This window comes from Echiichthys vipera (assembly GCF_963691815.1).
Source record: "Echiichthys vipera genome assembly, chromosome: 9".
NCBI classification, from domain to species: Eukaryota; Metazoa; Chordata; class Actinopteri; order Perciformes; family Trachinidae; genus Echiichthys; species Echiichthys vipera.
This window is the reverse complement of record NC_139834.1, coordinates 30,953,949-30,979,711: the sequence shown is the minus strand read 5'-3', so window position 1 is coordinate 30,979,711 and position 25,763 is coordinate 30,953,949. Positions and strand designations below refer to the sequence as shown.

The following is a 25,763-nucleotide window of genomic DNA, read 5'->3' as shown; positions in this document are numbered from 1 at the left end:
CCCTATAGGCGCGCCACCACAACGCACACTCCAGCTACGGTTTTCTTTGTGGCAACAGCTCGCTAAGCTCTGCTCTGTTGTTCTCAATTGTTTCTGTGGTTAAATCACCACCGCAATGTCTCTTTCTACTCTGAAAAAAAGAAAGGTTGTCAGAGAAGTTTTTGTTTCTGACTGTGAAGCCTTTGTTTACTCTGCAGCCATATCGGTGTGTAAAGGGTATAAGGTGATAAGGCATTTTCAGAAAAATCATGCTACTCTGCATTTATGTTATGTTAATTTTTGTCAGTCCAGTTTTTGATGAAGAAACTAATGTTTCATATGTGCCTGTAAGCCTGGTAAAGTAACTAGTAACTGAAGTAATCAGATAAATGTAGTGGAGTATTTCCACTGGTTTGCAGAGTAGGAGAAGTATAAAGTAGCATGTAAATAAAATACTCAAGTAAAGGAGAAGAGAAAAAACTTGTACTTTAGTCCAATAATTGAGTGTAAACCTCTGGTTAACAGGTTTGTTCATTTAACAAGGATTATTTTTTGACAAGTTTGTTGCACTTTGAGACAATATATGCACTCCTATGTCGCTGCATTGTTTTACAATATCCATTAATGTGATGCTGAGATCTTTCTGGCCTCTCATTTTGGATCATTTTCGTCAACCGACCCCAGTTCCACATTAATTGAACAGCCCTGATGTAGCCTATTTCAGTTGTCAGTTCAGTGATTGCTGTTTGTACATACTTCGTACTTTTTTGTCAGGATTTGATAATCTGTAAGCGTTATATTCTTACCTGGAAGGCAAACAATTGTTTACTTTTTTTGCCAAATAAATATATAAACACATAAATGCAGCAATGTCCCTCCTACTGTTTCAAAATCTCAAATCAAGATTGTTACAGTAATCTCTAAACAAGCTGCCTCATTATTTCAGTTTTGGCATGATTGCCTGACATGTCCTTAAGAATATCTGATTAAAAAATAATCTAATTATTAGGCTTTAGATCTTATACATGGTATTTTAAGAATCTAAAAGAAATAAAAATAACAACCGAACCAAAAAAATTGACCCCAAAACCGAAATGAAAAGAACAGTGGATTTTGAGAACTGTTCCACCCCTAAAAACAATGTAAAAATATATTCAGCGTATTAATATTGTCTGTTTCTAGTCATAATTTAAATTTTCTTATGGGCCTGAAATAAAGGCCTATGTGTCTTCACTGCCTGTGAAGAATAAAATGTTTAAAAGGCCATAATGGAATTCTGTTGTTCATTGACAACCAAACAGATCTGTTGTTCATCTGCTTTCAAGTTTCCCTGTCTTCACCAGAGCCTGACTAAACTGGATATTATATGGAGCCAACCCATTTTGAACGGAAGACTTTTTAAAGTTTTGGTACATCCTGCTGCTATTGGAATATTATTCTAATGATTGTTTCGCTCTAAGCATTTGAACCATGCTAACGTGACTGAAGAAAGACATACCCAAGTCACACAGTGACTTAGATAAGTAACTTTAATCGTACTACTGATTTTGGAAACGTGTTAGAATAGCCTACTGGTAACTGAAAAAAAGGAGTCAGATTAGAGTAGCGTTACTAAGTAAACATAACTTGCATTGCTGCTAATCATGTTAGCAAAACCTGTGGCTGAACAGATCTGTTTTATCACATGTATTGTAGATAATAAATATACAAATAAATCAAAGGTTAAATAACATGTAACATAGATGATAAATGGTAACACTTACGAGAAAACCTTTGGTGGGCCTACTCCAATCAGTGATATTTCTGCTGTGTGTAATATAGTTGGCTGAATGGATGCATGAATTCTATGAAACAATCTCACACCTGTAGCTTCCTCTTGTGAAGGAAAAAAAATATTCTGCTGCGCAAAATACCAGAAATATGAGCATTCTGCTCTGAGCTCTGGGCTGGCACCGCTTCTTCTGGCTGACTTTAGCCTGTTACCCATAGGGTGCACAACTATGCTTGTTGTTTGCTCATCATTTTTGTTTTTTATATTTTATTTTCAGATGTTTCAGTCACAGTGAAAACCGTGGATGTCTGGTCACCCTACTATTGTAGCAGCCAATAGCGTTGGGCGTTGCTGGTTGCCAGGGTTGTCTGTTGTTGGGTGCAGCTACTGTAGGCTGGCATTGGGTGAAATAGAGTTTGCCAATCCTGCAGCTGCTTCAGAGCCTCAGTGATTTTGTCCCAGCAGCTGAGTGACGGGCAAAAACCAGAGTCAATATAGCGTTTCTCCTTGATCACTAAGCTAACTTTCATGTTTACTTAACTATGATGGATAACAACCGTCAGCCTCACTGTCACTGCTTCTCTGCTCACGCTGATCAGGCTACAGAAACAAGGAATCATTTTGAGTTGAGAGCTAGCAAGCCAATCGATTACACACCACTCAAAGAAAGACTTCCAGTTGAAGACTTGAAGACTGGCTAACATTATATATTGTTGTAAAATTAATTGATTAGTCAAAATTAGTCGTTACCCTGTTTGATTCATCACTTGACATGGCACAGGCTTTATCCCATGACACACTCTGCAACCAACATGGTTGCTGGAATTATTTTTTGTTGTTGCGACTACGATCTTGAGACACTAGATGGTGGTGTTCGGCTCATTCTCCATATTCAAACTTTAGAGATTCAAGTCATCTGAACAATGGCCTCTTTCAACTGCTGAGGTCCGGGATACGCTACTGTAAACAGCGAGGCTAAAGAGAAGCTACTTCCCTCAGGCCATCCAAATCCTGAACAAGGACATGATAGACTACACCTCTACTGCTATTGTAAATTGTCTTCACTATTCCCCTGCATTCCTCTATATTTACTGGCACAGATCTTTGTTGTATATATTTACATGTTCAAGTTTTCAATACGGTAAAAATCCATTTGGTTAATGGGCTATAGGAGAAGAAGAGAGAACTACACGCAATGTAATAAATTAATTAATAATCTTATTAAGTATTAATTAGGCTAATTAATTATTCCTTGTTAAAAAAAGGGGGAAACACCACCTTATAGACAGGTAATTTGGACTAAGCCTGATGGAAACCTAGTCACCTTTCTATCAATTTCTATTTTATCAATTCATTGTATTAATCAATTTCTATCAATCTCGATCTGAAAACGTTTGTTCTCGTAAAACAGTGACCAACATTTTGCAAAACAGAATGAAAGCTCACAGACAACAGCTAGGGTTTTTGGGGTTTTACCGCAACACACATGAGAATAACAGGGACCCAAACACACATAAAAAAGAACAAAACATAAAAGGGAACTAAAACAATGACATTGTGACCAATCTGTGGGCTACTCCTGCTCTCCAGCTCGCAACTAACAGCTTAACTGAGCTTCAGGGGTCTTCTCCCTTAACTAACAGTGTTTGACCCTTTAAGTCACCATAAAAAAAGAGGGGAGATTTAAAAAAAAACAAGAAAAATATATAATCCAGAACAGACATCAAAAACCACGTAAAGTCAATTAACCAGAATGCCTTAGGGCAGGCAGGCCATGAGGGTATTTTTCTAAATCAGATGAATAAAAAGCCTGTATGAAAGCCACCGTCCACCCTGGGTTAGAATGCACATGCTGTATCGACCACACGGATATTATGGCGCCGGCCCCTAGACTCCAGGTCGCTAACTTTATCCAGCAGCTTAGCGTTGCTCTCTGTTAGCGCGCACAGGAGGCCTCCAGCGTTAGCAGATGCTCATCTTGTAAATTTGCATTTACCTCGAGGGAGCCTATCTTCTGAGCGTGGTCGGACACTGTGGCGTGGACGTGGTCCAGCTTTGCTTCGTGCATTGAAATGGAGGATTTGAGATCGACAGAGAGGGCTTTGAACCCTTAGAACTTGGCTGTACGGTGCTCCTCCCCAAGGCCAAGCTAACCTCGCCACCTGCCTTCTCTGCAGGGCTAACCTTCGCCCTGTGGTCTTTTACAATCTGTCTGGTCATATACGTCGGCATATTTGTGGTGTATCCTTCAAACGAGATGAATATTACTATTTGTTGTGCCTTTTTCAGCATCCTGAAACGTGAAATTATAAAAAGTTGTGGCAGTGAGACTCGACACGTGTCTTCTCCATCTCAGCCAAACCGGAAGTGACTAACTTGAAACGTTGTTTGATTGATTAATAAAATGTTATTATTCTAATAAAACACTGAACTTCATTGGAATGAAGTCAGGCAGAAAGTTACTTATAACAGTAAATACGAAATAGATATTACAAAATAAAAGACTGTACAGTGGACAAAACTGAAACAAAACTAAAACAAGAATAGAAGTGGAAGAGAAGAAGTGAGAAAAAGTCTGAGGAGAGTAATTTGAAAAGTTAATGAACACAGTAACACATGTTAGCTTTCTCTTAGTTAGTTATCAACAACAGGAACAAGCCCAGTATTTAAACTAAACCTAACTGTGCATCTCTTAAAAAGTAAAAGTATTAATAGCAAAATGACAATCAAAAATAAAAAGTACAATAATCAAAAATATTCAAAAACGTATAACTCAGTCCCCGAATGATTCATAACCCATCTTTTTTTTTAAGTGAGCTTAAGGCTGTTTTGGCCATTCTTTCGTACTCCCTCCATGCAATCATGGCATTCACATGTGAGTCTGATTTGGCATGTACACTGAACCCACTGTCTTCGGAAGTGGCCTTCTTCCAGTTAGAGTAGCAGTAATCTGTGTCTTTAGACAGGTGATATTCAAGCCATGGCCAAGAATTGTATCACTCCCTATGAGAGAGGCAAATAATTAGAGTTATCTAATGCACTTATACAGTTGTTATCTATTATAGCATTAGTTTTACATTTAGTTTGATCATAATTACTGATAAAATAAGAGACATTTGTACATCTTTTAATATCTAACCCTATAACATATGAAAACAGAAAATAGCCAATAACTGAAAACATCTTATTTTACTGAGTGACATATGTGATTCTACTGTACTACAATTTGTATGGAAAGAGAATAAAAACCTACCAAGTGGTCCAGGGGGAGCTGCAGTAGGCCGAGGACCCTCTTCCTCCCTGTCATCTTCGTCTGCCTGGTGGCCACTCCCTGCCTCTGTCCCACTTTCTGAATCTGCAGCAGCCTCCTCTTCATCCCTCACATCCTCTTCTCCTTCACTTGTTACTTTTTTTCCTTCTGTGGCCTTCTCCTGCTCTGACCCTCATGGTCTCTCCAGTTCCTTCATTCCCCTCCTTCTCTTCCAGCTGTGCTCTTTGAACCAATAAACTAAAAAACTGTCAATATCCCCACTTTTTGCTTTCCTTTTCATTGTTCTGCTCTCTTGCCTGCAATAGTCAGGATGTGAAAAGGTTATTCTTATATTACGTTACACTGTAGGGCCAAGTATGCTAATAAATGTAACAAATATAAAATCAGAAAAGATTTATCACACACACACACAACAGTTATGTTAATTAATGCTATTGTATTGGTTGTTTTCCCAGTTCGACAGTAAAGGGTGTCACCTGGTTTCTTCTGTGCAGCGTCATTGCTGTGATATGTGGCAATAAGTGGTTTTATAGTACTGATCAGCTCATCAAATCAAAATGATTGATCTCCTAGCTAGCACTGTGTATAGTGTTGTAACGTAACGCCCACGAAACAGTGACCCTCTGTAAACGTTATGGATTCAAACAGACAGTTTTTAATATTTTATATGAAGCTGTGCTTGTCTTTAATAAAACCAAAACTAACCAAAGGGCAACATGCTCTGACAAATCAAGAGTGAGCGACGTCACGTTTGCCTAAATGTGCCTAAAACACACTGTTGCTGATGCTGAATCACCTTTAGCAAACATGACATTCATCCCGAATGTAACTTTTAGTCAAAGTGGTTTGTTTAAAACTTCAGCACTTCAGGTGCGCGGGGGCAGCTCAGTCGCTCCACTCTTTCCACACGATAGACTCACTGTGGGAGCCGGACTGTGAAAGCCGCTCTGCACCTTTAATGCAGGGCCGTAGCTCAGTGGGTAAGGGGCCTAAGATTATATTCACAATTATTCACTTTTGGACAATTTATTCTTTGTTTCAATGCTTTGAAAAGCTTGTGGACATAGTGGTGGTTTGTTTCTACAAGTACAGTTTTAAGAACACAAAAGTTAGGGGCCAAGACTCTACAGAACACCCCCCCCCCCCCCCCCCCCCTTGTCCCCCTGTAGATCCGCCAGGTGAAAATGAAGAATGGACCTGAATCCTGAAATGTTTCCACAAAACTATTACAACCCCTGTAGTTTCATAACCTTTTGATCAAGTAGACAGAGGAAGAAATTTAAACATAACTGTCATGGTGTTAAGTATACTGTATGCAAAGCACTCTTTTGCGTAAAAAAAAAGCTGTGAAGAAAATGTACCATGTACACACAAAACATACGTAGTAGTACCATATTACAATTTGTAAAGCAACTGTAAAAGAAGTGTTGTGTTAAGTATATGAAACACATGCTGACAAAGAAACATCTTGCTATCTTGCTTGAGAAAAAGGTTTAAAATAGTGTTTGTACATTGTTTGGTATCAAAATAAATACATTTCATGATGCATCATAATCATTTTTGTATACACAGAATTAATATATGTCTAATTGCTGAGTTAATTGATTTAGCTCCCTTCTCTAATGTGGTGCCCTGCTTCGATTTCTTCACATCTTTTCTTCACAACAGAAACAAAGCAATGTTTTAGAGCACAGGAACAACACATCTGTCGACTGACTGAGCCCAGTGTGATGGGGCATCAGGGTCACTGTTAGGAAAATACATTTAAAGAGTCTGGACTTAATATTTTGAGGGAAAAAAAGTCATAATCTTATAGTAATTAAGTTGTCATTTCAGGAAAATAAATCTCCAATTTATTCTCTATTTATTAAAATTGCAACTTTATGCTGATGACACCATGCTTTGCCCGAAATATTTATTTAAAATAAACTTTTTTCCGATCATTTTGCCTCACAATCATTGTCTTAAGTGATTCTCACAACAGGGACACAGCAGCAGTGGTGACCGAACATTGTACTGCATCAGAAATCAAAGCCTTTTCAAACACCAATGTAAGTACCATTATTGCTTTTATATTACAAAAACATAATCATTATGAAAGAAGCATGTTAAGGTGCCTAGCATTGATTTACAAAGGTATTAGCAATAATTAAGCATATTTATATGCATCAATACTGTCACAGTTGTGGTCTGAAGTTCACATACACTTGTGAAGAACATGTATGTCATGGCAGTCTTGAGTTTTCAATCATTTCTACAACTCTTATTTTTCTGTGATGGAATGATGGAGTACATACTTCTTTGTCACAAAAAACATTCATGAAGTTTGTTTCTTTTATGAATTTATTATGAGTCTTCTGCTGGCTCAAAAATATACTTACAGCACCTCTATCAATTTTTGTAACGTAGAAAGTTGTCAGTCAAATTTGCTTTGTGGCATGTCAAATTTGCTATTTAACCCTCTGAGGTCTAAGGATATTTTCTCGATTTTGCATACTTTTGTATTTCATAAATTCAGCTGTGCCGTGTGCTGGTGAGGTGGTGATGTCTGTGGTGCAGGCACAGGACAAGGAACATAACAACACAAAAGGATTTCACTATTTCATTCAGTATAAAATTCACATACAAATAAAGAAATGCAATTCTATGAAAGACAGTTTCATCTGCACAGAACAGTGTGCTGAACTAATGGCCAAAACATGTCATGTCAAACATTCATCTAGACTAATAGCAAGTGAAGCTCACTAATCAATAAAAAAAAACTAAATAACTATTACAGAGAAATACTTTACTAATTTACCAGTCAATTTTGTTAAACAAAGTTTGTGACTATTGATACACAGACCAATTCACGCATTGTCCACAGAAGCACACTTTGGCCAATCTGGTCACAATTATGCATTGTTTTTGTGAAGTAAAACACTTACCCATCTTTAAATGGATCTCTGTTGTTCCTCTCTGGCCCAGAAGCACCGTAATCCTTGTTGTGGCCAAATCAGTTCCAGAACGGTGCTTGTGTTTTCCACTGTTGTAATCTGCTGCCAGCGTCAGGATGCAGTCAAAGGATCAGACTAGCTTGCTGACGGTAGTGGGTGACACTGTTGGGTCACTGCCACGATCAGGAAGAAATTCAAGCTATGACCTACTGCTGAGAGAAAATTGGCCAGGTTGGTCAAGAGTCAACCAAGAACCAGGTCTGCGAGGAATTACAAGTGCTGGACCACAGGTATCAATGTCCACAGTCCAGCGTGTTTTACATCCCCATGGGCTGAGAGGCTGCAGTGAAAGAAGGAACCCTAAGGTGCTGCTCCAGAAGCAGGCTTGACTGAAGTTTGCTGCTGATCACATGGACAGAGAAAAGGTCTTCTGGAGGAAAGTTCTGAGGTCAGATGAAACAAAAATTGCGCTATTTCACCTTATATATGCTTCCCTTAGGAAATATTATAAGGAAGCACTCCTTAAACTTTCATTGTTATGCTGATGATACACAATTATATTTGTCGATCAAACCAGAAGAAACCAATCAGTTAGATAAACTTCAAATGTGCATTAAGGAAATAAAAAGCTGGATGACATGCAATTTTCTGATGTTAAACTCAGATAAAACGGAAGTCATTGTACTTGGCCCCAAAGGCCTCCGAAACTCAATAGCTAAAGACATTGTTACACTGGATGATGTTGTGTTGTCCTCCAGCACCACAGTAAGGAATCTGGGTGTTATTTTTGTTCAGGATATGTCCTTCGATTCTCACATAAAACTTACGACAAGGAATGCATATTTTCACCTGCATAATTTTGCGAAGAAATTTGGAACAGTGGCCCTCATTTATCAAACGAATGTACGGCAGAAAAACGTGCGTACGACCATTTCCTGGCAAACTTTGGCATTTATCAATTTGGGCGTGAGCGGGAGCTACGATCAAATCTCATGTCTGGTCTGAGGTCGTGTACGCAAATTTCAGCCTGTGTATTTGCGCTGCAGCACAGCAAAATCTGGCAGAAAATAATTAACAAACCTCAGCTGTCATTAAGCGTAAGCAGTCACATATTAGGAACAGCATACCTACTCTGTAAAGTGTCCTGAGATAACTTTTGTTATGATTCGACACTATAAATAAAATTGAATTGAATAGATCAAAACGGATTCCTAAAGCGAATAAAAGCAATTGAGTGTACTCATGTGCGTCTGAAGGCACCATCCATGAATGATTACGCATTCATCAATTGCCAGAACTACCACTCGATAAATTTACAGGTGATTTGTGATGCCAAGCTATCGCTTTTAAACGTGGTGGCCAGATGACGGGGGGGCCACACGCGATTCTTTTATATTTCAAAACAGCTCGGCTCCAGACCCCCGCGACCCCGACAGGGACAAGCGGTTGAAGTTGTATGAATGAAAAGGAAAGCGCACTGCAGAGCCAAAGTCATCTCCTTGGTTAGTGGCTACCCTCGATAAATTAAATTGATTTAAATCAAACAAGGTATCAGATGGTGAAAAAGGTTATTCTCTGACGGGATACCTAAAAACCCCGCTGGCAAACCCCGCTACAGAGCAGGAGCGCATGTTCGGCAGTGCGCACCCACGCACACGGGTCACAGTGGAGTGCTGCTTCGGGTTGACTGCCTCCGTTATTCTTTTCCATACATCGTTTTTATGGGCCCCTTTTATTCCACTCTTAAGACTGCCAAAAAGCACATCTTTATTTTGCTCCATCTCGGATGTCAGGATGCCGATCTCTGTGTCGGAAAAGTTTCTTTTCGAAACCAGCGTTCTTCCTCTCTATGTTTGACCTCAGTGGGCGAGGCCTCCGAAACAGGAATATTTAAGGGCGTAACGTGTTAATGACGATCAAATTCAGCCGCCGCATTTATCAAGACCCGCTCATTCGTACGCTGAGATTGTTCAGATACGAATGTTTCATAAATCCCACGTGGGTCCTTTCCTAGGACCAATTCTGCGCTCAAATCTGCGTTTTCACGCAAGATTGATAAATAAGGGCCATTGTGTCTCAGAAAGATGCAGAAAAACTAGTCCATGCATTTGTTACTTCTAGGCTGGACTACTGCAACTCCTTTTTATCAGGCTGCTCCAATAATTCCGTTAAGAGTCTCCAGTTGCTGCAGCTCGTGTACTAACTAAAACAAATCGAAGACAACATATTTCTCCTGTATTAGCTTCTTTGCACTGGCTACCTGTAAAATCTAGAATAGAATTTAAAATCCTTCTCCTTACCTACAAAGCTCCTATTGATCAGGCTCCGTCGTATCTTAAAGAGCTCATAGTACCGTATTACCCGACTAGATCACTGCGCTCTGAGAATGCAGGGCTACTTGTAGTTGCTAGAAACTCCCAAAGTAGAATGGGAGGCAGAGCCTTCAGCTACCAAGCTCCTTTCCTGTGGAACCAACTCCCAAGTGTTATTCGGAATACAGACACTGTCCCCATATTTAAGAGTAAACTTAAAACTTTCCTTTTTGATAAAGCTTACAGCTAGGATTTACGAGCCCTTAGCAATGTCGTTATTTTTAAACTGATTTTGTTCTGCTTAATTATGCTGCTATAGGCCTAGTCTGCCGGGGGATAATACTTTACCAGATACTCTGAGCTTCTCTCCTCTCTGTCTGTATCATTCATGTCTCATCAATGCATGTTACTAATTCAACTTCTTTCTGCTTTGTCGTCTCAATGGTCTCTGCTGATCGTGGTGGTGCCTGCTGCCGTGGTCCTGCATGACGCTTCCTGCTGCTATTATAATCTATAACCTTAGCTGTGCTTGTTTCTACTATTCTGCTGTATTAACTGCCATAACATATAAGTCATATTCACATTAATATAGATATTATTATAGTTACTGGAAGTGTGTCTGTCTCTGTCTCTCTCTGTCCATCTGACCTCCACAGAGCTGGGTCTGTCTGACGTTCCTGGGGGAACGGGGGAATTGTTGGGTCTATGTAAATGATAAATAAATCATAGAGTATGGTCTTTGGTGGTAGTAGTAGCTCAGTCCATAGGTGACTGGGCTGGGAACTGGAAGGTTGCTGGTTCGAGTCCCTGTGTGGACCATGAATGGAGTGTGGACTGGTGGCTGGAGAGGTGCCAGTTCATCTCCTGGGCACTGCCGAGGTGCTGTTGAGCAAGGCACTGAACCCCCAACTGCTCGGGGCGCCTGTCACTGGCAGCCCCGTTGCTCTAACATCTCTCCATTGGTTGCATGCATATAGGTCCTGTCTGAGCATGTGTGTGTATTTCGGGCCTGTGTGTGTGTAAAATGAAAAAAAATAATAGAGTGAAAATTGAATTTCCCCATTCGCGGGACTAATAAAGGAATTCTTCTTCTTCTTCACCTAGTTTGCAAAGTTTCCTGAGATAACTTTAATGTTATGATTTGGCACTATAAAAAAAATTGAATTGAATTGAACAGCTTCATCTAGTGTCTCAAGATCGTAGTGTTGCAACAACAAAAAATAATTCCAGCAGTCGAGTTGCCAGGCTGGTCAGACCAAGCCTAGTAGCCTACAGGAGACCTGAGTCTGTTTGAGCCTGTTTGAACCCATCCCCTCCAGTAAATCACACCATAAAAACAAGTATTAGAGGAGTTTGACTGACAGTTAGGGTTAGCCGTTCTAACTAAGTAAAGATGAAAGTGATGTTAGCAATCAAGGAGAAACGTAGCCATCTGGGCGTGCGTTTAAATGGCGATTCTCTCCTTTCTCTCAGTCCATGGAGTGAATGCTTGGCCTATATTGACTCTGTTTTTTTCCCGTCTCCGGTCACTCAGCTGCTGGTACAAATAATGCCCGCTTCACTGAGGCTCCGAAGCAGCTGCAGGATTGGAAAACTCTATTTCACCCAGTGCCAGCCTACAGTAGCTGCACCCAACAACAGACAACTCTGGCAACCAGCAACGCCCAACGCTATTGGCTGGTACAATGGAAACACAACAGGACAGGAAGTCATTGTCAAACCGTCAAACAATTTTAAAATATGAATTCAGACTAAATATATATAAATACAAATATAATATATTACATATTATTATATTATATGATATAAATATAAAATAATATATAATATTTTTATGGAAAAGCAATAGTCAGTGTATTATTTTGAAAAAAATATAAAGCTTTTAATAGACATTCTACATATCCAACCTTTAAACATGATGGTGATATTATTCTCTGTGCCTGTTCTGCTGACAGTGGAACTGGTGCTTTAAAGAAAGTAAATGAAATAATAAAGGAGGAGAGGATTACCTCCAAAATCTTTAGGAAACCTAAAAATATCAGTCAGAAGGTTGGGTTTTGGACATAGTTGTGTGTTTCAACCCTAAACACACATCAAAAGTGGTAAAGGAATGGCTAAATCAGGGTAGAATTAAGGTCTTTCAATGGCCTTCCCAAAGCCTGAGAAAATGTGGACTGTGCTGAAGAAACAAGTCCATTCAGAAAGCCAACAAATGTAGGTGAGCTGCACCAATTCTATCAAGAGGAGTGGTCAAAGATTCAACCAGAAGCTTGCCAAAGGCTTGTGGATGGCAAGGAGCATTTAACCAAATATTAGCATTGCGGTATGTATATTTTTGACCCAGCATATCTTGTCACATTTTCAGAAGAACCAGACTTCATGAATGTCTTTTCTGACAAGTATGTGCTCCAATCATTCCATCAGAGAAAAATAAGAGTTGTAGAAATTATTGAGAACTCCAGACTGCCATGACATACATGTTCTTCACAAGTGTATGTAAACTTTAGACCACAACTCTAAGTTATGCATTTTCTGAGTTCACATTGACTTTTTAAACTGGTATGAGCTATTTAGTTTTAGTTGGGTTCTTCTCATAATATTCCATTGTTTTGCCATAAACCTTAAGAGGTTGTTGGTCTAACATTGAAATGTTTTTTCATTGTACAAGAAGTGCTGATGCCGGTAGAGCAAGTGGTCAAGGTTTAAATAGATATTATCTATATTATCTGTAAGATTTCCGTCTAGTTAATTGTTTGTTCGCTTCCTCTCTATCACAGAGTGATAACAATGGTGATTGATCATGTGACCCACTAATGAAAGCACTTGTTTCCTCTTTGCTGAGTATTCACATCTGTGAGTCTGTGGAGACATTTCCTTTCTAGATGTAAATAAGCCGCCATGTTAGTGACGCTGTTGACTCGTCACTGTTGGTTATGTTGCGTTCACTTGCGAAATCTGGAGCTTCCAACTTCTGATTCAAGCGTGTAATAAGGAAGTGTAATAGGAACGTGTGTGTGTGTGTGGATTTAAGAGTGGAACATATAGAGAGAGGAAAATGTCTTTCAATAAAGTTTACAAAAGAGCAAAAAAGAAAGAGTCAACACACATAGTGACCATGAACGTGGATGGCTCTGAACGAACAGGCTCACCTGCAGTTACGTCTTACTGACAAAGAGGCCGCTAGAAACAAGGGATCTCAATTCTCACAGATTATGACTTTAAAGCTGATAAATTAACATGTTGTAGCTGATTTGTTTTATCTGTACACAAAAAAAAATGTAAGATCAACACTGGTTTTAACGGTAGTCACATGCTGAAACTATTTCTTGACAAACAGCAGTTTAACCATCCGCCCAGCACTTCTTTTGAAAACTTCAGAAAGCTGTAAACAGTCACTGCCCCGGGCTGTTGACTGTCAAAAATAGTTCCAACACAAACATACTCCATCTTAATACTTATCACATTTGATGGCATAAGAATAATGATCTTCTTATCCCACTCAAAAAAAGGAGAATAATCAGTATTCCTTTAAATGCATAGTGCCACACAAACTACGGGTCCAGCCTGTTTGAACAATACATGTTAGAATGCATCACACCTGTGCCTGAAAAACAGGTAAGAAAACTACTTTGACCTGATGCATTTGCACCAATGCAAACTGTGTGAGGAGTTGATGTGGTTTAATTTCATGGTGTATGATAATATCTGGACAAAGAGCTGAAGAATGTTGGTCTTCCTGATGTTCAACATTACTGGGAGTAGCTGCTGACTTGACTATTTATAGACTTCACAAGTTATGTGGTTCACCTGTTACAAATAAACCACATGAATGAACTGGAAAACAAGTAAAACATGAAGCTATCATATCTCCTCTGACTTTAGATCAGATGTTGACTTGAGTTGAAAAGTTTAGAAGTGACCTGGTCAGCCTGCTGAGAAACCAGATTGTTCAGCCATGACATGCTTGTCTGTCATTGGCTTAGAGTGAGAGGGAGCTGCCACACCAACAGTGTGTTGTCAGTGGAGCCTGGGCAGGTGCCAGCTATGGCCGCCTGACCTAACCTGCGGTTTCCTCTGCCACCGGAGAAGATCGCTGTTGAGGTGACTTTGCTGCGCCTGGCTTCCCCATCCTTCCCCCACTCTACAGGTCGCCCCCTAACCCACACATCAGGGTCCTCGCTCACTTCATAGATGGAGCCGTCCTCTGGGCTGTGCTCCAGGGAGTCTGGGGGGGGCATCAGGTTCCCCTGTTCGGGCTGGGCTGTCAGCAGCTTCCCAGGCAGCTGGCAGGTGGAGTGAAGACGATATTGCAGCAGTAGACGCTTGGGCTTCTCCTCCCTTGGTGGAGCAGCTTCTGAGTCCTGGAGGTAGCTGTTCTGCTCCAACCTCTGCCTTCCTTCATTACCTCCCCCTCCTATTCTCCCTCCTTCTCCGTTGGCACCTTCTTCGCTGCTGTTGAGGATGGAGTCCCTTCTGAGCAAGTCGGAGGCCAGGGTGCTGGAAGTTGCAAACAGGAAGTCCACCGGACCACAGTGAGCATTCAGAGATGTCATCCCCTTACCTGAGGGGTACAACAATTCTAAATTAATCCACTGTGTCTCACCAAGCTGGCACAGAACGCTTGGAAAAAATACAACACATTCTGGATCGTAAAGCATTGTATACTTTGTATTGTTCCCTGGTATTACCGTATCTGTATACTGTGTGGAGGTTTGGGGCAACAATATGGAAGTAAATCTGTGTCATCGATTTTGAAATTAAAAAGCCTTTGAATTTCTCGCACTGAATATTAATGCATTAAAATTATGTATCTGAATGTTTTGCCTCTGAAATTAACTCAAAGTTCACAAATTCCAACTTTAAAGAATCTAATGTTAAAAAATAAAAAACATTTACATTAAAAAAAACATTAAGATTTCGAGCCACTTTCACGCTATCTGGATAACCATTAGTTAATGTGACGCCAACTGTATAGCTGTCGCTTAACCAGCCCCGGACGGGCTTGAGTTTATTTTTGGACCGCAGTATTAGAAGTTACAGTCCTGACAGGTTGCTGATATTCTGACTGTTAAGAGTTTTGAACAGAAATCGCTAAATGGACATTTTAACGCACTACGGACATGTTGACTATACTGTTGTGTAAATTCAAACTATCGTCAATCGGCTCCCGTGCCATGTACTGGAAGCTCGTTTAAATGTGGATACCAGTTCATTATTATGTATTTTCTTCTGCGTTATTTTAATTAAAATTTTTATCACCCAACACCACAGAGTTATCTGAAGTATTCTTATTTTCTGTTATTCATTTAGTCAAAGGGTTTTACTGAAGCCTGACACTTGTCATAAACACAGCCTATTAATCTTATTTGATGTAGAGTAATGCTTTTATGGCCTGCCTACCTTAAGATGTCTTGGTGCCCTCTGCTGGCTAATTTACTTCACATGGTGTTTGCTGTTTGGTTTTTGTTGTTTTGCGGGCTGGAGAGCTCAGGTGATGTTCTTTGCTATGGGAGTAGCCCTCAGATTGGTCACAATGTTATTGTTTTGTTCCCTTTTTTTGTTGTTTTTTTTTCTTTTTGTTGTTTTATTCTTCCTCCCCTACTACAGATTACTTCAGGTCACGCAGTGTCATTCTAACTTAATATTATTGTTCCTATGGCAAATGCTCTAAAGACAGGTACTGGAGTGCGTCTGATTTCCTGGAATACTAAGGGAATGAACAACCTGATCAAAATCAATAAGGTCAGTTACAGCACCTTAAGGGGGATGTGATGTTTCTGCAGGAAACACACCTCAAATCAGCTGACACCCCACGTATTAAGAGGGCGTGGATGAACCACTTATTCCACTCCAAATTTACAGATAGAGTTAGAGGGGCAGCTATCATCATTCATAAAAGGGTCCTGTTTGGCCCACAAATGTAATCCTAGTTCTGAAGGTCGCTATGTCATAGTTTCTAGCACACTCCAGAACACACCAGTGGTCTTAGTTTCGGTCTATGCGCCCACCTCGGACGATAAACAGTTTTTTACAAGGCTATTCGACAAAATCCCAAATGCTGACGGTCATCGCATTATCATAGGTGGAGACTTCAACCTGGTGCAGGATGTGACTCTCGACAGATCTTCCCCTACACAGGTTACACTATCCAAATCAGCACACAGTAAAAACATATGCATCACAGTTGGGAATTTCGGATCCTTGGAGGATTAGAAATCCCCATGGTAAAGGGGATGGGAATGAGAAGGGCTGAACATGCTAGGCTGGTGGAAATTGCAGAGGAAATGTTAAAACTCGACCGAACTTACTTTACCTCTCCATATCCCTCCCTTTAAAGAAACGGCTACTACTACATTAGGAGAACAGCCGCGACAATAGAGAGACAATAAACTGACAAAAAACTGGACTGGACAACACACAGCAGCTTTTTTTTTATACTTTCTGTCTTTGTTAAGTTAAGAGTTTATTGGTTATTGGATCTTATACTGTATTTATTTATACCACCCTTGTGTTTTGTAAGCTGCTGGAAATTCAGAATGATCAATAATGAGAAGTCTTAGTCTATCAATAATTTAACAAGACCAGACAGGCTTCAAATTAGGGAGAAATTTTGGAGAAATTGGCTTTGACTCTAATTTTATTTTTTGGGTTAAGCTTCTGTATGTAACCCCCTTTGCATCTGTGAACAGTGTCCGGTGTCCGTTCAGCATGTTATAGCCACTTTTTTCGGTACCTTCAAATGACACATTATATCCAAAGGCAATTCCCACATTTTCTGAACCTCCTCCCTGAAGTTGAGATGAACCAATTCCTGTCTCTCAACGTACTACACACGCAACTCATATCTGTCATTTATAATAAGATTGCTCTTCTGAGCCCAGTCCCCACTGCCTCACCTAAAAATGCATGAGAAAATAATTTGGGGATAGACATTACTGAGGTCCAGTGGAGGGGCATTCTAAAAATGATCCTCGATTTGTGCCAGGCACAGCCTTTTACAGTAGAAGGTGCTTCATAGAGCCCATTTTACCAACGCTAAACTGGCTAAGATATACCCTAGTCAAAGCGATGATTGTAAAGGTTGTAAGCAGTCCACAGCCAACCGCGCACACATGTTCTGGACGTGCACGAAGCTTGCTGAATTTTGGTCCGATACATTTCAAACCCTCAAACAGGCTCTTAACACAAATGTGGGACCCAATCGCCTGACTGCTCTTTTTGGGCTTCCTCTCTCTAAAAATCTTCCCATTACTATACAATATGGCGTGGCCAAAGAATTACTAATCTTATCCAACAAATCAATTGCAAAGTATACAACAGCTGCAATACATAAGATATATCGTCAAAAATTAAATAGTTGCAAAAGCAGTTCAGGATTTAAAATCAAAATCCACATTGAGACCACCAGGAGGTATAGTATTTAGGAAACATATCTGGAGAATGAATCTCAGTGCACACTCACATTGGAAAGGGTAAAAATATTGCCTTTTTCAATTCAATAAACTGTTGAGCACTTTAATCCTGTCAAGATACTAATAAATGGTCGATTAAAGGTCAGTATTGGCAGTTGTCAGCAAAGAGTGTCAGTCAAGAGTGCCGTGTTGTGACTCCACCTTTTCCCAACTAACACAAAGTGGACAAAAAATTCACCCACATACAGTTGTCATGAAGAGTAGGGGTGGGTAAAAATATCGATTCATCAATGCATTGCAATATAATATTTTCCAATTCAATGTCAATCCAGAAAATCCTGAAATCGATTTTTCGAAATCGAAATCGAAATTTTCGTTGTAATGAAGCCCTAGTCGAATAGGGGCGATGTGGACAACATAATGTAATTCACGTTGTACGTAGGCCCCACTCAACTGTTTAATCAAACACAATACTTCTTTCGAAACTTTAATTCGCCATTTTACCAATTTCTGTGCAAAACTTTTCGTACCACGTCCTACAAACCTGTTCATAAAGTTATTTTATTAATAATAATAATAATAATAATAATAATACGTACCATCTTCTCTTAATCTCTGTTGGGCTCAGTTTGTTATAAACCAGTACAAATATTGCACACATTATAATTTAACAATCACAGAAGGTACTCAAACTAATTATTTGCGTATTTCTGTCATCTACATTTATTACTGAATCAATATCGAAGCATTTAGATCAATATCAATTCGATATCGAATTGTGACCTAAAGAATAGAGACCAAAACTGTTTTTTTTAACCGGGTTGTATAAATGTACTGTATATTTCTGCTGTAATGTTGGCATTTTAACATGCAGCTCTGTGGGGATTTGATCTGTTTTGGAGCCAGCCTCAAGTGGCCACTTGCTGAACTGCAGTTACTGGCACTTCTGCGGTGGCTTCATTTCTCAGACCAGTAGGTTTCCACTTGATTGTCAGTAGAGAAGCTTCAGTCACAGGAACATGCTGCAGTCAGGAGCTACTATACTGTACTGACCTGTGATCTTGGGGATGCCCTCCAGGGTGGGTACAGGGAAGGTGAGGATGATGCCTTGGCTGGTCCCGACAAACAGCAGGCCCTGGCAGATCAGCAAGCTGGAGACACAGACCTGACCTGGACAGATATTTAACCATTAACATGACCACCATTACGGCTGCCACTATTACAGTCCATGTTTTACAGTGGTCTATATGGAGGTAAATCTGTGTCATCAGATTTGGAAATGAAAAAGCCATTGAATTTCTAGCACTGAATATTTATGCATTGAAAATATGTATCTGAATGTTTTAAATTAAAGAATTCAACGTTATAGAACTCAATGTTAAAAGACTCAACATTAAAAATTTCAACATTAGAAATAAACAGGCCAAATTCAGCTGCAATATTTAGTTTAAAATATTCAATGTTGACGTCTGGGGAACCAAAGAAGAGCAATCGATTCCAGATACTACTCAAAAAGAGCTGTAATAAGAGTGGCTGCTATTTGGCTTATTCCACCACAAACTATGTTGTCGGTCTGGGGAACAGGGAAAGCAACCTGGCTGAGGAGGAAACACAACTCTGCCAGACGCTCGCAACTGCCTGGGTACATTGGACTGTATGCCCGGGTACCATCATCAGTGAACGTCATACCTCTACTACAGCAGCTGTGTTCAGCATCTCTTGTCACATTCTCAAACATCTTACAGATGACTTTCAAGCTGCATCTTATATCTGCTGTGGTAGATACGATTGTACAAGTGCCCACTGCGGATGTCAACATTGAATTTTATACACTGAATTTTGCATGTTGAATTTTTAACATTGAATTTAAAAGATTGAATTGTATACATTTTATTTTGCATCTGAATTTGGTGTATTGAATTTTTTTATGTTGAATTGTTTTAACCTTGAATTTATGAACATTGAAATATTTGGAGTTAAATTCGGAGACAAAACCTTCAGATACATATTTTCAATGCATAAATATTCAGTGCTAGAAAGGCAATGCCTTTTTAATTTCAAAATCCGATGACACAGATTTACTTCCATAGGTCTAGCCTGATCCAGGACCCTCGTAGTAATCAAAGCAAATCACCCAGAACCTGGACATTTCAGTCACTAAAGCAGGAGTCCAGGAGATTTGTTGAAAATACAAACTCACCACATGGTAGGTTACTAGGTTACTAAGCGAGTGCAAAGTAACAAAAAGTTATTTGCACTGACCAGGAAAGGCCCCCTCTACTGTCAAATTCATTCACTAGCTGATTTCACGCTTTACTTTTAAAAGTTGTAAACATAAACATCCTAATTGTGTCCAAGTTTATTTCCTGTTGCAGTGAATGTGAATGACATCAGCGGACAGGAAGTTAACAAGGAACAAGGCTTTTGCCTAGCAATGGAATTCCATTGAAAAGGTCTATACCTTTTGGCTACTGGTGGCAGCACTGAGTGCTCTGCTGCTGTGTTGCACCGCAGTCAGTGAATAGGACACAGTGATCTTTATTAGCTTGAGATGGTGTTCATAACAGTTTTGTGTGGTCTTCTCATAAATACCTTTTTTACACCAAGTGTGCGATTGAGCATGGCATTCTGCAGTAACAACAAAAAACAGAATTGTACATGCATGTAATAAATTATATAATATACAATGTAATTTTGATTGTTATAGTGAAATTGCGGCGTAATATCATCCAAGGGTCTTTTAAGGCAAATTCGGTCATCAAATGAGCCATCAAGACCATTTTTTTCGTGTATGAACGATTAACGGAGATAATCTGGGGAGTCACATTAAAATGTCTTTTTTAACCACTAATACTGCTCAAAATAACACGAAACCTCTGCAGTAGCATGAGGAGAGTCCTTACACGGAAAACAAAGCATCAACAATGTAGTTAGTGAACCTAGAATACCAAGGGCATTCTTCTTCAAGCCTGCCCTCTTTGGGTTCTTTGTGTCAGAAGCTCTTCTAGGAATTCTGAAGTCATCCTTTTCGGAATGTTTGCTGCAGACACGGTAATCCCTCAGCCTAAGCGTCTCGATCGGCGTCTCAATGTCCAGATTTAAAACAATAAGCCACTGGTTTATCAGAGCACGGTCATCGTACCACAATGGCAGCCTATGAAAAGTTTCTGGGTTGTTGGCTTTCATTTTTGTTTTGCAGCCGGGAAAGATACAAACACAAACCATTCTGTCTCTATCACTTCAAGTTGCAGGCGAGTCGTCTTTACCTGTGCTTGCTGTGCAACACACGCCTCCTGACCCCTGAGATCTGTGTAATGTTTCAGTGCTGCAGGGAAGGATGCGGTCTTGGACTTTTCCAAACCTTTTACCGTCTATTATTAACTTATATTTCACCAAACTGCCACAAACCACAACGTGTTTTGCTGGAATAAATCATCAATGGGCTCCTTCCTTTTGGATTGTATTTGGTAATTGACTTGAATGGATTTTACTATGAGAGGAGCTGGTACAGGGGCCAGTAGGTAAGTCTTTCAAAACACTTTTAATAAACTCTGGGTTAACTTAATACGTTGTTGGTGCTTTGTTTTCTGTGTAGGGACTCTTCTCATCAATGTTAGCCACGTCCATGACCAAATTTGCCAAAAATGGCAAAATTTGGGATAAATTCACGCCGGAATTTCACTTTGATATCTTATCTGGACTTGCCTGGTGTCAGATGGGCAGTGGGGATGTTGACTTCCTGTAGTAGTTCCAAGGTCTCTGTATGAAACAGATGAATGGAGGAGCCCTGGGTAAAGGCCATCCAAACCCCCGCGCCTGAACGAATCATGTGACTAACACTGCAGCCTGGATCAGAGTGGGCTTTGAAAGTCTACAGAACAGAGAGAGGCACATAGATGCTCACAGTCTATTAGGTCATCTGTCTGTAGGAACTCAAGGTCAATTAAAACTGCAAGCAGCGATGAATGGGCCCTCACACCCGGTGCATGTCGGGGTGGTGGCTGGTCGCTGGCACTCACGACAGTGTGCTTTAGATATTGAGAATTTCATTTAAATCTGATTCATTATGTAGCACATTACCCTTTGCAGAAAGAAGAATACTAACTAGGTTCATTGGCCAGGGATATCAGAAGCTTTAAAATCAACTACAGAGCCCAGGATTGACCAACTGATAGCACAGGAACGACACAGACAAAGTGTATTCTTTAAGAACAATGATGCTTACATTTATTACAGGATGGGGAAGACAACACAATTACAACTCTTACCCGGTAAGTAGAGAAAATTAAAAAAATAAAGTTTGCAGCTGCTTTTGTTCTAGCACCGTATAAGTGGAAAATCAGTCCCACCTCACTTGTGTGTGGATGGTGTGTATGTGTAGTGGTGTGAAATGATTCAGGTTCCGCAACGTCGTATCTCTAAGGGCGCACTCACACTGTCCTTCCGCACCGCGCCCCGGGCTTTAGGGTACTTGTCCCCCCTCCCTCTCCCCCGCGCCCCAGGCCCGTTTGTACTCACACTGCCTGGGCCTTGCGCAAATGCTTCTTGCTGTCCATACGTCATCACGCCGTAACACGCCACACGCATTGATTGACGTCATCGCGATGCGTCTCTTTGTTTACAAATCTTTCCATAGACCTCTGAGTTTTTGTGTGTCTTGTCCGACTGTTTTTGAATATTTTCATTGACCAAATCTGCATTAAACACTCCACCTCCGCATCACACCAACGTTAACCTTTCGCCGCCATTGTTGTTGTTGTTAAATGTCCACGCATGGTCCGTCCTTCTATTTACTATGTCCGAACAGGCGCACATAAATGACGTCAGAACCGCCGTGGGCATCGTGCTCGTGCACGTGCTCGTACATATACAAATGCGCTCTAAAAAAGCCCACCTCTCTCAGTTATGCGCGGAGCGGGTGCACTCACACTGGTCAAACGCACTAGGCTTTAGCCGAAAAAGCGGTTTGGGCCCGGTGCGGAAGGACAGTGTGAGTGCGCCCTAAGTATCCTCCGGGTTGTGGCTCGCAATCAAACTTCAACTGGCTCCAACATCCAGGTAAGTCCAAATCTCAATAGGGTCCAACGAAAAAAACCTGACCTACGATACGACACGATATTGTGTCTGCCCTGATTCTAACTAGCACCAGGAGCTAGCGCTCCGACAGTAGCTCGTATGCAAACGGATAGCTCATTTCGCTATTAGCATTAGCAATTTAGCATTTCAAACCAGTTGCTCACCGATGTTTTGTACTCTCGAGCTGCTCCTCCAACTGCGCTCACACAGGTCCAGGTTGTCCGGGGGATTTCTCCAACAGTTTTCTCTGAGTTTTATCCACGTTTTATTTTATTGTTTCACCATCCCAACGTGTGTGTATCGTGACTCCTGTTCAATGCGGCTTCTCTCTCTCTCTCCCTCTCTCCTAGCAGCTTCAGAGGAAGTGAACCGGGTCCGCTCAGGTCAATGGGCTGGACCTTCTCGTGGATTGGATGAAGGAACATCTCCAACCCAGCTCTTACAAATTAAAACTCTAAATAGCTTATTTTATTAAAGTTCTAGTTCTCTTTTTTTTAAGCAAACATCTGTTTTTCAATTATAAACAAAACATTATATTTCATTAATTGATTTTTCCACTATCAAATTTCAGTGTTTTTAATTCAGACTTATATGACTATGCCATATAAGTCTGATTTCCTGTTGCCAGTAGGTGGCGCTGTGTCTGTTAGTGGATATTGGTATGTAGTTTTCCTGAGGCCTTGACTCTTACAATCTCTGGGAAATAAAGTGCAGTCTGGGCAATTCATGCTGAAGTTAGAGCGACTACCTGTTCATGGCGGGAGGTACAAAATGCCTGCCATGCCCTTATCCAACATATACAAAACATGCATTGTGTTACACTACATCAAGTGTAGAACCCTCAATATAAGTTTCATGTAAATCGGTAGATATTTGTAATTTTTCCTGTTGCCAGTAGGGGGCGCTATGCTTATGACTAAATATTGAGATGCAGATGTGTTCAGGCCTGGGGTCCGTTTCACAAAGCAGGTTTAGTGAAAACTCTGAGTCTGTTAACCCTGAAATGAGGGAAACTCTGAGTTTTCCGTTTCACAAAGGGAGGTAACTCAAACCAGAGACAGAGGGGTAACTCTAGCCTGTTTCACAAAGAGAGGTAACTTAACCTCTCGGTCAGTTACCATGGTAACATGCTCTCTGAACCTAACCTGGTCGGGACCAGGTTTTTCTCAGAAAACCTTGAGTTTCTCTCTGTCTCCGCCCTCTTTCAGCCACACACGGTGTTTGATTTCCTCATTCATTCAGTCAGCGGGCGAGTTTTGGCGTAATATAGTTCTGCTATAGTTCCATCTGTTTTCTGAGAAAATCATTGCAAAAATCAGACATTATGAGTTATATTAGGTCGCAACTATTTCACTACCATGGCGTGTCCTTTTGATAACGATCCCGTGGATGAAGGTGCAGAATTAAATATTCGTCGGGAGATGATTATCAAACTATTGATTATAGATGTGCTTGCATTTCCAGGCAATTCTCTTTTTGAGCGGTACCGTTTCATATTACAGCAGATATTGTGTGTTGCGCTGCGTTTTTTTGCAAAAGGGAGTTTTTTTTATACAACGTATGAAAATCAGTCAGTAGGCCTATATAGAAGTTAAATTAGGTGGTGAATAATTCACTAACATGGCATGTCCTTTTGATAACGATCCCGTGGGTGAAGCTGACGCATTACTGCGCAGGGAATTAAATATTCGTCGGGAGATGATTATCGGACCGCGCATAGACGTCCTTAATATACTGCAGCCATAATTACAAAATGAATGAAATGGATCTTTTGAGCAAGTTGAATGTATTCGACTCAGCGTTTCCTAAATATAATCCCAGCTTTTCTTGCAATTCATAGGTTCATAAGTGTGTGCTTTTAATTGGGTTACTGTTATATAAACTACTCCTATAGGTGGAAACAACAGCCTTTTTGATCCAGAATATCACCTATAATGCGAGGGGGTCCATTTCACGGCAGGGAAACACCGTTTCATGTCACAGTCCATCTCACCCCTCCTTACATTTCCAACATTAACAACCAGTAATGCTCTTATATCACAGCAGATATTGTGTGTTGCGCTGCGTTTTTTTGCAAATGGGAGTTTTTTTTGCAACATATAAAACAGCCACTTACGGTAATATTTACTTTACAATGTAAAACATGCTCAAAATGAGGCGTCACCATGAGACAGTGCTGAGGTTTTACCTGTTTGAACAATGTTTTTATGTTTCATCTTAAGCTGCTGCCAAGTGCGCTTCTCTCCCGTGGGAATGCACTTAAATTAAATAAATTAATAGGCTCCCACTCAAGCAGTTTCCCCCTGTGATATTACTGTGATTGCAAAGGACTACATTTAAACTTATGCACTGACCCGAGCCGCAATGTTCTCCCGCCCGCACCGTCTCCCTCTCTTTTGCTGCCGCAGTGGTGTAAACCTGCTCAAACTCTCCGTATGAACGCATTAATATTTCCATTTCCAGTTGTAGCCTAGCCCTCCACTTCCCCGTTGCCATGGTGACTCGTCGAATCAGGGCTCCATTGATGCTGTCTTTTTTTACTTGTGGTGCACGCGCTTAACTCCAGGTCAAACTACTCTGAGTCGATCAACCTAACGCAAATCTGCTGTTCTGAAACCGAAAACTCAGAGTTTCCTATCTCAGAGTAGATCAACTCAGAGTTCAGGGTTAAACTCAGAGTTCTTTGAACCTGCTTTGTAAAAACAGGCCCCTGGACTGTTATAAATCATGAGAAATTAGAGGCATATTAGACAATGTATGTTGAAGTTACAACCACTTCCTGTTTCACGCGAAGGATGGTCGCCACAACAACAGAATGTGATGAAAAGCCAAAAGCTACATGATCAAGCATCATGAAGGTCTTAAGTATGTGCTGACAGGATTTGAGGTGGATGTGTTCAACCAGCTAGGAAAAGAACATCAAAATATACATAGTCACCTCTCACCAGTAGGGGGCGCTATGACATTGATTCAAAATTCTCCAACATATGTGTTTAGGATAGGTGT

General features: G+C 40.4%; 1 protein-coding gene across 2 annotated transcripts in view; it reads right to left on the bottom strand.

Annotated features, from left to right (window-relative positions):
* Nucleotides 1-12,202: 12,202 nt before the first annotated feature.
* LOC310951368 (rho guanine nucleotide exchange factor 10-like protein) overlaps nucleotides 12,203-25,763 on the bottom strand; it is a 121,977-nt gene continuing 108,416 nt past the window's right edge. For both annotated transcript variants that reach the window (XM_083919563.1, XM_083919564.1), the window contains 4 exons: nucleotides 21,387-21,552; nucleotides 20,274-20,309; nucleotides 18,735-18,851; nucleotides 12,203-14,830 (listed from right to left, as the gene is read on the bottom strand). In XM_083919563.1, coding sequence (XP_083775689.1) covers nucleotides 14,241-14,830; nucleotides 18,735-18,851; nucleotides 20,274-20,309; nucleotides 21,387-21,552 — 909 coding nt within the window. In that variant the 3' untranslated portion in view covers nucleotides 12,203-14,240. The remainder of the gene's footprint in view (nucleotides 14,831-18,734; nucleotides 18,852-20,273; nucleotides 20,310-21,386; nucleotides 21,553-25,763) is intronic.